This window comes from Ovis aries, chromosome 1 (genome assembly GCF_016772045.2).
Source record: "Ovis aries strain OAR_USU_Benz2616 breed Rambouillet chromosome 1, ARS-UI_Ramb_v3.0, whole genome shotgun sequence".
Taxonomy (NCBI): Eukaryota; Metazoa; Chordata; class Mammalia; order Artiodactyla; family Bovidae; genus Ovis; species Ovis aries.
Window position 1 is genome coordinate 76404258 of NC_056054.1, and position 13958 is coordinate 76418215.

Genomic DNA, 13958 nt, shown 5'->3' on the forward strand with positions numbered 1-13958 from the left:
TATATTATGACTACGGTTCCTTTTGTCTTGCTTTCTCTCCTCCTCCCCACTCTACACCTGCAATTCCTCCTGTTTTATGTAAGTATATAAGGGCAAAGAGTTATTTAAAAAGGAGTTTATAGGAAAGATTACCATTGATTAGATGCATCAAGAGAAGTGTTAGGAAAAAGATGGGACTGGGGCTGCCCCCAAAGAATAGAGATTATTTAAATAGATGGAAACCAAGAGCAGGGAGAATTACATAAAGCACAGAGAGCTGCACTTTCTTAGGTCACTGCTGTTTCACAGGAAACAGCACCACAGGACTGGACCAAGATTCGAGAGTATTTCTAAGTTCCTCTAAAAAAAAAAAAAAAAGGATTCAAAATATATAAATATATAAATGTCTTTTTCCCTGAAATATATCACTGAATAGTTTTTCCATGACTCTAACTAGTTGCCAAACTTATGCCAAACTAGTATGCTAAATGTAGTAACTATGCCGTGAGTGCAGTTGTTCAGTTATATAGTGTGACAATTATATTGTGCCATGTTAAAATCATATTATAAGAATTTAAGATCTGTGTATCAAAAATGGGTAATTTTTTGTTATATCCATTTGCAAATTTCAAATGTAGTTTTACTTTTTGTCTGAAAAGATTTGATGTCAACAAAATAAAGGAAAGCATCATAGAACCAAATGATTTTGGTTAAATTAAATGCTTTTTTCCTAACCTGCTACTACCTCTTCACTATCACAGATTAAGTGTTAACTGTAAATACAATATTCAATCGACAGTATAAATTCATAAAAAAGAAGCTATCACAATAATCACATACTCTTCATCTCTATCTTTTAACTATTAATAATACTGCTATGCAGAACGATTTCTTGTAGGCAGTCATAACCCCTCCCAGAGATGACAAAAAATTTGGTCCTGAGAAGGAGAACCATCTCTGTGTTAAAAGCGCATATGCAGGTACATCACTTCCTTGCTGTGGGGTCATGAGCTAGCTGATTAATCTTTCTGAGCATCAGTGTCCTCATCTGTAAACTGGGATAACAATAGTGCCTATCCCTAATATTGCGAGGATTAAATTAGTTAATATGTGTAAAGTACTTAGAAAGATTGCCTGTATATGTCCCGCTATCCGTGTAGTTTCTCACTGGCTGCGTGGCCTTGGGCAAGTCATTTAATCTCTCTGGCCATTCATTTGGAAATTAGGAGATGAAACTAAATGATCTCTAAGGCCTCTTTCATGATGAAAAAGTTCCAGCTACAAAGAAGCATAATCTCTCTCACAATGGGTTCACAAATCTTTTCCAAAAATGGAGTGGCAGAAAAAGCCTGTCAGTGTGGCTTGAATAAAGTGTCTACTGGATTCCTCTATCTGTATTCTAGACTGAGCCCCAGGAAAAAGGAAAAGGGGACCCCAAGGAACCATGTGATGGAGCCAGTGAGAAGAAGAAACAAAGGTCTCTTTGTGAGAGACCAAAAGGGTTGTCACGTAGTTTTGACTAAGTCTCTTCATTCATTTGAGTAACTCAGCAAAGCCCACGCTGGAAAGGCACGTGTGAAGGAAGAGGTCATTGCCACCAACCGAAGATAGTGGTTTGTTTTTCAACTGGAAATGTCAGGAGCTCATTTTAAATTACAAGATGAGGCCCCAGGTGCACTGCCTTTATCCAAGACTGCTCAATTTTGATGTTTGGGAGAACATGGCATTCTGCTTTGATGAGATCTCTGGAAATACAGGATATTTCTCAGTGTCAAGAGCACTTCCGTGCAATCCAGTGTGAGAAAAAGCTAAATCTGAAATCTCGATTAAAAACCTCGATAGGAAAGTACAGTTTTTGCCGGCCCTGCTGAGAGCACCCTTAAAAGGGGGATCATTATGCTCGAAATGCAAAACACAATTTCCGCAACATAGAAGTTCTGGTTGTATCAACACAAGTCCTTAGAGAGGAAATGCCGCAAGCTACTTTGGTAACTGCAGATATGTCAGGACTACGTTTGTCTTTAAGCGCCCCATGATTTCATGAGCCTTTTATTTCCGGAGATTGTTGTGAGAGATTTAGAGAAGGGGGAAATTAGCTTTAATCCTGTTTTTGGAATTTGGAGCAAGCCAAACAATCTTGATAAGCCTTGTTTTCAAGGTAAGCTACCCATGGAAAGTACTCAACAAATGTTTGCTCAGGTAAAGAAGGAAAGAGGAGGGAGGGAAGAAAGAAATCCCAATAGTCACAAGAGTTTTATCAGAAAGGTCACACACCAAAGAGACTGCCATAAATCTTTTTGCCATCATATGCTAATTAACAGGGGTTCTCAGGTGGCACTAGTGGTAAGAACCTGCCTGCCAAAGCAGGAAGCATAAGAGACACAGGTTTGATCCCTGTGTTGGGAAGATCCCCTGGAAGAGGGCATGGCACCCCATTCAAATATTCTTACCTAGAGAATCCGATGGACAGAGGCTATAGTCCATAGGGTCATAAAGAGTCGGACAGAACTGAAGCAACTTGGCATGCATGCATTTTAATTAACAACTAAAGCAGCATTGTTGATTAAAAAAGATATATATTTAACTGATCAAAGTGGAGAATTTTAGTTAGCATGATAAATGCTAAAAAAAGGACTCTTACTTGGTAAAATTCAAACTATGCAGATTGACTAAAATAGTTTGGAAATACTTCCTACCCTTGAACAAACAAGGTATAAAACTCCTGCAAGGCCTGTAACCTACAGCCCTCTGACTTGGTTCTCAATGGGCAGGAGTATTTCTGCTTGAAGTGTGTCAATTGGGGGACACAGAATCATACCTTGACTATGCTTCTTTTCTATATATCTTGCATATAAGGTTTATACACTTAAAATACGCCAAAGGACCAAGATCTGCCAGTTTATTAAACTTACAGAACAGAGTGTATGGACTACTTTGCCTATTTTAATGAATGGTTATTAAGTGTGTGCTCAGCAGAATTTGGCTATTATAATCTCATCATCACAAACTTCAGTTAGTCCCTGGATAATTTATCTACCCAAAAATAACCAAAGAGCTGGGCATGATGAGTCAGATTATAAAACTCCGACTTTGAGATGCTCAGATCTAGTGATGGAAACATGAATAAAAATAAATACAACTTAAAGCACGATATAAGGTTTTTTTAATGCCATAATGTGCTAAAGAGGTCACACACGAGGTAAAGAACCCACCTGCCAATGCAGGAGACTCAAGAGGTGCGGGTTTGATCCCTGGGTCAGGAAGATCCCCCAAAGAAGGGCATGGTAACCCACTTCAGTATTCTTGCCTGGAAAATCCCATGGACAGAGAAGTCTGGTGGTCTATAGTACACAGGGTTGCAAAGAGCTGGACAAGACTGAAGCAACTTAGCATACAGGCATGTGCTAAAGACGTGAAGGAATCATAGAAGTGAATGCAGCTATCTCATCTAAGGAAGAACATCTGCTCACAGGAGTTGGTGCTTGGTCTGAAAGGATACAGAGGAATGTTCCAGAAATTTTCTTTTCTTAGGAGAAGGGTGGGGGAGCACTATAAAGGTTAGAAGCAAGGGAGATAATGAATCCATATAAGAAATTATAACTTTATTAAATACCACACACACACACACACACTTCCATTCACACATGTTCTCTCAGTGAGAAAAGTCCACCAAAAGGCTGTCTTTAAAGTTTCAAATGCACCTGATCTGGAAAAAAATCTCAAGATTCTGTTTTCACCAAAAAAAAAAAAAAAAAGTGATTTTCCTGACAGTGATTCTCAAACTACATCTGTCATAATAAGACTAAAAAAGTAACCAGCCTGCTGAGTGAAAACTGGCATTCTCAGAAATAGTTTAAATATTACTGAATATAGAACTCCATTTCACATGCTATATTCAGATAAAATATCTCCCATCAAAATGATATTCCTATGATTTTCCAAAGGCTGTTAAAAAGATCTTCCTAACTATACGTTGAGATCTCTGACCTCAGAACTTGCCTCTTCCACCTATCTACATGGAATGTTGAGCTGGGAAAAGCAAGTTCTACTGGCTATTCCAGGTAGCTCAATGGTAAAGAAATTTGCCTGCCAAAGCAGGAGACACAAAAGACACAGGTTTGACCCCTTGGGTCGGGAAGATCCCCTAGAGTAGGAAATGGCAACCTACTCCAATTTTCTGCCTGGATAATTCCGTGGACAGAGGAACCTGGCAGGCTACAGTTCATGGGGTTCCAAAGAGTTGGACACAACTGAACATGCATGGCATGGCCACTGGCTATTCCAGTGGTCTTAGAAACCAATGAAGTTTTACCTTTGAACACAGATTGTAAATTCCCCTTTTCATGCCTGGTTGTAAATGAGCTTATACATTTACAAGCATAAGGTTACTGTAAAATGCACAGTGATATATAATCAAGATGCTTTAACTCTCCCCTGTCTTCTAGGAATGACACCATTTATGCTGTGAATCCAACTGGTAGGCAATGGTAGGTAGCCAAGAGAGAACAGGACTTGAAGTAATTGATTCAGATCCCAGTGGAGCAAACTGCTTAAGCTCCTTAGATGTGTTACCACACATAGTACCTAAAAAAGTTATTATGAAGAGTTAATGACTTACCACTTCCATTCAACAGAAATGATTACGGGTGACATCCTTTTGCCATGTACTACCAATAGATGTCATTGGCATTTATGTTAAAAGAGCAGCTATCACTTACTATTTCATGCATGTTTATATTTAATTCTTAAAAGGTATGGGAAGTATCATTTCAGTCTTACAGACAAGAAAGTTGAGGATAAGAGATATAATTTCACGCACAGTGTCTGAACTGTCAAAGGGCAGTGAATATGCCTCCCTTGTTAATGTCAAGTAATACCATTGTACCTAGCACACAGTAGATGTATTGTTATGATTCCAAACTTATAAATAATGACTTTTGGGAACAGTTCTAATTTAAAAATTAATATGATACAATGCATACTTAACAGATGGTATCAACACTGCTCCCTGGAAACATTATTTCTTCCAAATTATACAAATGAATGAGATGACTCTTTATAATAATCTTGAAAATAAGAGCTTATTGAAATATTTTGAAAGACAGCATTGGGTGTTAGAATTATGAGCTATAATAATTAGGCCATTTCATACTGTTGGCTTTTTATTTTTGCTATTCTCTCTACAAGAAACTAAGAAAAGAAGTATGAAAATCTCATTCATTTTTCTACTCCACAGAGTAAGTGTACTGGGCTGGCAAAGCCATGCTATAAGCAATCTAACCATCTCCAATGACCAAGCAGCTAGATAACCCATGTAATCTGCTCATGTTATGTTTTCCTTATATGCAGGCAGTGATTTATTGTCTCTAACATGCATTTACACCCATTTGATTCTCAAAACTCGTTCCACAAGACAGGAAAGATGGGCAGGAATAAGTCAACACTTTTTCAGACAAGGTAACTGCTGCAGAGAAGCCACAGGGATAATGAATGACGGAGGATGGAGGGGGTGGGGGAGAAGGGAAGAGAAGGAGGAGGGGCAGGAGAAGAGGCAGAGGGAGAAGAAGAGGATTCAGATTCCTGACCCCCATAACAATCTCTTAATCAGTATGCAAAGGGGAGGGGATAAATGAAAAAAGAGACTATCAACGGAATGCAGGGAGGGAGAAGGGAAAGAGGGAGGATGAATATGAATGAATGAATATGAATGAGAATATCTAAGTAAAGAAAAGCCCTCAGAGACATGAGGAGGAGTTTAAACAGAGTCATAAATCCTCAAAGTGTAGTTCTTAACTTTTAGGAATCTTGGGCATTTCTGACAATCTGATAAAGCCACCAGGCTCTTACTAGAAAAATGCACACATGCCTGCACACACATATGGGCACACATACATACATAAGGTATTTTATACCACAATTTCAGTGTGTTCACTACTCCCCCCAAATCTAGTGCTAGGGTCCATTTTAAGAAACACGTCTTAGATGCAGAGGACGCCTCAGCTCTCCGTGCACAGCTGTTTGCAGATCTAGAACCAGAGGATTCCAGAGAAAAGCAGGTACCCGCAGCACCGTACCCATGTGCACCACAGAGATAAGAAACGTGGCTGCAGATCAGAACAGAAACATCTCTGAATCCGTCCTGTCGCCACCCACCTTTCCATGACATTTCAAGCTTAATAGGAAACAAATCAATTTCCTACACTACACATTGAAACCATTATCTACTCTGGAACACAAAGTTTCCCATCAAATCAAAAAAAAAAAAAAGAAAAGAAACCGAAGAAAAAGGTTTGACAAAAATTTGACCCTTTCAGTATGGAATCCCTATGACTAATTATCTTTAAAGATCTGTTTGACATGTAAGGATAAAGGTACATTACAAAATAACTAATTACACGGGCTTTGACGATTCTGGCACTGTTACTGTAGGACTCTGGACTGATCATCTCACCTTTTTACATCCAAGTCTCCTTCATAAGTTTACTGTGAAGATTAATTATATTAATGGATTGAAAAAATGTAATACAAGTCTGACGTCTAATCTCAGTAAACATTTCATTTCTCATTAAAAAGTGGGCTTAAAGATAGTGTGTATGTTTAAAGAAAGTATGTTTACTATGGTGAGCATTAAACAAAGGAACACATTAAATTTATGTTACACAGTGTCTGGCACATAGGAAATATTAGCTACTGTTACCCTGAAGAAATGAAGAAATGAAGGTGCTGTCAAAGGCAGAAATCACTGACTGGATTGGAAGAACAGAGGTCTAATTGAATTCTACTGTTTTTGCAATCAGGCTCCCCAATTTTGTGGGTGATGGATAGAACTAGGTGGCTTCTGTCCACCTCAAATATTTTATCAGCCCTGGAGCCCCTAACAAAGGTATTTTGTTAGATGCCTTAAATAGGCTGTGTGATTAATTATCCCCAAACCTTGGGAGGAATAATGGTAGCTAACACACACATACACCTGGGCCCTAATCTGATATTTACATACGTTAACCAATTTCATACTCATAGGATCTCCATTTCACAGAAGAAACAGGCATAGACAGACAGGCTCAAGTTCACATAGCTGGAAAGTGGTAAATCTGGGCTTGCAATCTGACCCCAGAATTGTGACCTTAACCTCTATAGACACTGCCTCTCAGGAAGCATATCGTTTAATCCTTGGTTTATAAATAAGTAAAATTTCCCAAGTTCACATGGATAGTGAAAAGAAGCAGGATAAGAATTCAGACCTAACGCTAGTGTCTGTGCTTTTTCTCCTGCCCACACCACAGAAGTATAGTGTATTCTGGGAGTGGAGACGGGCAGCGTTAGGAGTGGGCACCCATGGCAAGATTCAAGGAAGGAGAGGTCTGTGGGGAAGCTTTGAGTATTTAACAAGATGGAGCTCTGGATATGAGATATCTTTCTATCACCATCTACTTCCACCACATTTAGAAATGCAACATCCTTGGGATAGCAGCAATAGCAGCTCCATGCCTCAGTCTCGGAGCCGGGGGAGTTTCCTGCGGATGCAGGCATAAAGAATCAGAAATATTCCCTCACTCTCAAACGTGCCCAGCTCAGTGTTGTTTTTCCAGCCTTCATTCTGGCTCTATGAAGAGGGATGGCTTAGCTTTGTTTCCTTCAGATCATCTGTGTTACTCAGAGATCTAAGGAACAACAGGGGCCAGTGTAGTGGCCACTGTATCCAAACGTAGAGAGCAGAAACCATTGTCAACACCAGGTCTTTTAATCAACAAAAAACACAGGTCCCTTATTAAATTTACATCTGTAAATCCTAGAGGCGGTGCTTTTGTAAACGCTTATACAGATCAAACTGAACAGTACCTGTTTTAAAAGAGTTTGTAAACCATGTCATCTTTGTAAATGAGTCAAATTACAGGTGTTTCCTGAGAATACAATTAAAATAATAATATTTCACAACACAAAATAGACCTGAGGATAAAGAGCCTAAAATTATCTTACACAGATATTTAATAACAGAAGAGCCCTACACTACGGTCCCCAAAATGTCCTAAAACACCACCCATCACACAAGTCCCTACTCAGTTCCCAACAAATTGAGAAAAACTCAGCCTGACACTCCAGGACTCAGTGCTGAGACCCTAGTCTTCCTCTTCAGCCACATATCCCTGTGTTCCCCGCACACCACCTTAGAAACAAGACCGGCCACTCCCTGTTTCACAGGTACAAGCTGCATTCTCTCTACCAAGCACGTAGTTCATGTTCATACAGCTGCGTCTTCGATGTCCTAACTCAAACTCCATTTTGGCCCTCCTTCAAATCACATCCCAAAAGCCGCCATTTGCTTCAAGAACCCTTTCTCCCTCTCTTCAATTAAAAATGATCTTGTCCTCTTTGAACCATCAGGGGTCTTTTTGGTATACCTATGTGTGTGTGTGTGTGTGTGTGTGTGTGTGTACACATATACATATATGTGCAGATAACACTTCTTTTATGGTGATTTATGACTTTTGGCATGGTTTTTCCCAACTTAGCATGTAAACCCTCTAGGATCAGTGACCATAGATTACTTCTGAAATTGCCTTTTTTATAACCACTACTCTGGCTAAGAGAGTGCATGCAACACAGGAATTCAATAAGCATTTACTGAATTACTATTTTGTTAATAATGTTAATTATAGAGTGATCTCCTATGGATTATCAACTATGAGCCAAGAATGATATTTACATATTATATCCCATTTAATATTCAAAATCCTATGACTTAGAAAATCAAGAATTAAGGAGCTGTAAATTAGTTGTTACACAGCAATCAAGGTCACATAGCAAGTAAAATCCCCAACTCTTAATGTAACAGCAGAATGCACTTTGAATCTGTCAGACTCCATACATTCACCTCAAGTCAACATTACAATAGTTGACAAAATGTAAAGAATATATTGCTTTTCACTTTTAGATAAATAAATCTGGTAAATTGGAAACCAAACCACTGATTGTGGTAGTGAGGAGAACTACTTTCCAAAATTAGTTTTAAGGATTAGAAATGAGTTTGAAGGTTAAACATATATATATTATATAGAATCTTTATCACTATAGTCCAAGAAATGTAGAAGATGGGGAAAGAGACCATTGGAGGCATTTGTTTAGAAGAATGATTTATGAGTAAGCTGAACTGGAATACTGTAATGGAAAAGGGACAGGTTTGACATAGTAGGGTTAAAATTCTGGACGTAATGTTTTTAGGCTTGGTCCTTGGCAAGTTAATTAACCTTTCTAAATCTCAGTTTTCCCAAAGGTTAGTTGACAATAATAACAGCTTTCATAAGTAATTCAAGTATTAGATAGGTATAGGGAATAGGGCTTCCCACGTGGTGCTAGTGGTAAAGAACCCGCCTGCAAGTGCAGAAGATATTAACAGATGCGGGTTTGGTTCCTGGGTCCAGAAGATGTCCTGGAGAAGGGCATTGCAATCCACTCCAGTATTCTTGCCTGGAGAATCCCATGGACAGAGAAGCCTGGCGGGCTACAGTCCACAGGGTCGCAGAGTTGGACACGACTAAAGAGACTTAGCACGCACGCACAGAGGATAAAATCCAACGAATGACAGGTATTGCTAACACTATTATTAGTAACACTGTTTTCATGAAAAGTGATTGGGCTAAGTCAGTGTTCTTGAGAGGAACGGAAAGGCAGGGCTGCCATTACTGTTCCCAACCATTCACACTGTGAGAGTGTACTAGTGGGAAGAGCGGAAGAGGAAACAAAGGCCGGCATCACAGCTAACCTCAAAACCCCAACACTTCCTTCTGTGCACACTGACTCCCAGATTCTCTCTCTTGTAACTAAAGAACTGAAAATCAAAACATGGGAATCAAGTCGGGTCATTCCTTTTAAAATCTCGTGAGTATATTCTGGATCCTCACCCTGGCAGCCTTTCTCAGCTTCTTTCAAAGAAAGTGTTCTCTGGAACTAGGACAAGCAGTATGGCACTTGGCATCAGGTCGCAGAGGCATCAAACACCACACCCACCGTCTTCATTTTCAGGTGCTTCTAGTTTATTATCTGATCCTCGGGGGGCCTCAAATGTTAATCGACTGTATATCCTGGAAGGGTTGCTCTGAGGAGTGTATGTGGCCCTGACTATTCAGTGCCCAGCACAAAGTAGGCACTCAATAATGACTAATGAATTCCCTTTCCCTTAGTAGCTCCCCCTAAGTGGGGAATAATCAAGTTCTTTGTGCAAATATGTTAGCATCTCTAAATGGCACCTCAACAGGGATGGATACTTGGATCTGAAAAGTGCTATCTCATTTAAATGAGACACAGAATGGTAATTAACAACTGACAAGTTACAGACATTCCTGATTATGGTTGAAACCAAACCAGTGTCCTGAAAGTGACAGGCTTTTTTCTTAAAAAAAAAAAAAAAAATCTTGAAAAATCCCTGAGCTATTTAGTCTCTTGAAAAACATGTGCCTTGGAAACCCAACATCTGCAGAAAGCAAAAGGGCCTGATTACCAATTAATTTTTTCTCTTACAGCTTCTCAAATAGAGGTGAGAAAATAAACATGACACCATATTTGGACTTTCTGACATAGTTTAGCAAATTACAATGGAAAAAAACAAACATTTTCTTGTGCAAGGTCTAACACTTTTCAAACCAGTAAACTTGAGCTGGATTTGAAGTCAACTATCACAGTACCTGTGATAAAGTTACTTTAAAGTTACCAAGAAGTTTCTTGGCTTGTTTATGGAATTCCATGATGGGTGGGAACTTTTCATTATTTTGTAAATTATTGACTAATTTCCCCTGAAATCAAAGAAACCAAGAGTATTCAAACCTTAGATGTTCTTAACATTCATTACTGCAACTCAACCACTGAAAAAAAAGTACCTTTTCTTTCCCCCTTCATTTGTTATCTGCTGAGAGAGAAGGGAAGAAGCTACCACAGGAACGGAACCTCCAGTACTTTGACAATATTAAAGGAACCATATATTGTCTTCCGAAAAAACAGGAATTCTCTTACCGATAACTTTGCACCACATTCACATAAGAAATTATTAAACGATTATTAGCTTCGTAATTACATATGTATATGTGTGTGTATATATTTATGTCTGTGCAGGCGTGACAGTAGACACACGCACACACACAGTTCATAAACCCAAGAGACATTCTCAGAGAGGCTCTAGGGGAAAAAGACAAGCTGCCCAGGGAGTGGAACAGCCTTTAAATAAATCTTGTAATTTAAGCACAGCTCCCGCTTTTCAGCAAGCACTGCTTCTGGAGCCTCTTCATTTAAGAGTTCTCATTTTCTTTTTTAGGTATTTGTTCCCTGGTCAGCTTAGTGCCATTGGCACTGCCTTTCGGGAAAGAAAGCAGGCGGTAAACCGGACACATGCGCCCCGACTCTGGAAGCAGGAGTCCCTTCCACAATCCAGCAATTGATCCCCGTCTCCCTCTCGCCGGCCCCGCTGCCGCTCGCCTTCCAGTCGCTAGGTGAGAGGCGGCGGCCAGCAGAGCAAGGCCACAGAGTAGATGAACTCAAGATTTAACCCGATAACTCACCTCCTCCCCAGCCCCGACTCCCACCCGTCACCTCCTACAACCCCCTTCCCTCCCATCCCTCTTCGTGACACCCTACGGTGCAGCCATCGCGCGGGTGCGGGGAGGCAGGAGCGGCAGCCGCGGAGAGCTGGGGGCTTCCTTGGCACCCACCCACGACGCGCCCTAAAACACTGTCCTCTGGGGAAGGGGCTGCCGGCAACTTGGAGGAACTTAGAAGGCAGAGGCTCAGGCGCCCGGCCCTCGGCGGGCCCTCAGCCCAGAAGGCGAGGGGAGGAAACACGGTGTCGGGGCGAGGGCGAGTGCCCCCGGGCTTACCACGAGCACGGGGACCCCGGCGGCCAGAGAGTAGAGGAGCACGGGGGGCACGGCGCTGCTGTCCTCCGGGCCCGGGTAGGGCTTGCGGTAGGCGCTGTCGTGGCAGAAGAAGCCCTGCACGTTCACGGTGAACGTGTCCGTGTACTCGAAGTAGTACGCCAGCATCACCGTCCCTGCCATGATCACCATCTGGAAATAGAGCATGCTGCTGGTGAGCGCCGCGGGCCGCAGGGGCATGCACGCCCCCCGGGCCGGGCCGAGCCGAGCGGGCGACGGACGGACCCCCTCCCGGGTCCGCCGAGGCAGCCACCCGGGGGCGCGGCGGCGGGGGCGGCAGGAGGACGAGGCGCGGGAGGCGGGATGGAGCTGCCGGAGGAAGAGGCGGAGGCAGGTCCGGGTTTCGAGGCGCCGGCGGGCTGCGGAGGAGGCGGCTACCCCCCGGACGAACCCCTGCTCCCCTCCCCGCCCCCTGCCCGCCGCAAGCGCCGCCCGCCCGAGCGCGGGGTCGCGCGGGAGGGCGGGGAGTCCCGGGCCGCCGGCAGCGGCCAGGCAGGAGACGGTCCGCGATGCAGCCGCGCCGGACCGAAGCCGCGGGCCCGCCCGGCGGAGGGGTGGACCAGGCGGCGGCGGATGGGACAGCGGCACCTGTACCCCTCGGAGGGCAGACGCGGTAGAGCTGGAGCAGCTCCTCGCCGGGGTAAAAACCCAAAAGAGGGGGAGGGGAGGCAGCAGAGAAGGAGCTTCTAGAAACTCCCTTCTGAGGCAGCAGCTGGACGGTTTAGGAAACCCGCACAACGCCTGGGAAAACGGTGCGTGGATGCGTCTTCCGGGGGCAGCCCCGCGAAGCGCAAAGTCCCGGTGGCCTGCAGCGACTTTCAGCCGGCGCTCCCTGGGATTCCTTAACCCCGCGCAGGACACACGCCCAGCGCTGGTTTCTAGGCGCAGAGAGAAGCATCATCTCAGAGGATTTTAGATTCGGAGTTTCTCTGCCTCCTCCTCCAGTTTCCTAGGGCTTTGTACGTAAAAACAGAGCTCCGGAGTTCCGGAAGCATCATCTCTTGTACAACGGCCCCTTTCTCGCTCACGTATTCTCCTCTGGCTTATCATCTCAGTTTCCCTTTATTAGATGCCTGTGAGACGAGGCATTGCAAATTCCTAGGACCCAGCGGTGGCAGCCACTAGGGAAGGAAATACGGACCGTTTGCCTCACCTCGCTATTCCCTGAGTTCCCCGGTATTGCTGCAGTTCCCAGGGGTCAAGTGAAAGGATCGGGAGACAAAGAGGGCTCACACCACAGGCATACAGAACCCTCCAATACACTGGCCATGCACGCGTGTGCGTGGGTATGTAAGTAGCAGTGCAACTGCATGTATGTAAAGAGCCCGTTCGTGTGCCATGTGTATCCCTGCCTGCAAGAGTGGGCAGCATACTGAGGGGACATGGGGGTGGGAGAGCTTAGGGGAACCTGACACTGCTTACCTTCCACTCCAGAGAGAAGGTAGGAAGCCTGTATGCAAGGCGAGGGGATGAGAGTACTCCCGGAGCCCTGCTCTTCTCATTAAAGTGGAATCAATCTAGCAGATTTCTAGAATATTCATTTTAATTGGTTGTAGCTTGATGATTTTTAGAGGTGGGCCTTTATCATCAGTAAAGAAACATTTTTAGGCGAAAAAGCCCTTTTAAATTTGGCAAATGATTGATTGTTTAGGATAAGATAATAAAGGCAGTGTGAATATGATGTAGAATATTTTACCTCCTACGGTGTTACAGACCTCATTTAATAACTAATTACTTAGTAGTGCTTACCAGATAAACAACACTTAACAACCTGTATAATAAACAGCTTTGGGCACTGGGAGTAAACTGTTCCTAAATGGACAAAAAAGACATCATATTGTGAAAATGTAATTACTGCAGAGATGCATGGTCTCGGGCTTCCTTTAGAAAATCATTCTAAGGCTGTATTAGTGTCTGAACTGCAAATCTGGTTCTAAATAGGAATCCCCCAAACCTTCCTATTTAATAGAATTTTTTGAAGAATGGTGCTAATTCTAAAAGGTAGTTTTTAAATGTAACTTTGGATTAAGGAGAGTCTAATGTAGGTAATTTATTCAAATT

At 42.7% G+C, this 13958-nt stretch overlaps 1 protein-coding gene across 2 annotated transcripts in view; it reads right to left on the reverse strand.

Moving 5' to 3' along the window:
• PLPPR5 (phospholipid phosphatase related 5) overlaps positions 1 to 12261 on the reverse strand; it is a 135430-nt gene extending 123169 nt beyond the window's left edge. For both annotated transcript variants that reach the window (XM_004002220.6, XM_012176956.5), the window contains exon 1: positions 11841 to 12261. In XM_004002220.6, coding sequence (XP_004002269.1) covers positions 11841 to 12077 — 237 coding nt within the window. In that variant the 5' untranslated portion in view covers positions 12078 to 12261. The remainder of the gene's footprint in view (positions 1 to 11840) is intronic.
• Positions 12262 to 13958: the final 1697 nt, after the last annotated feature.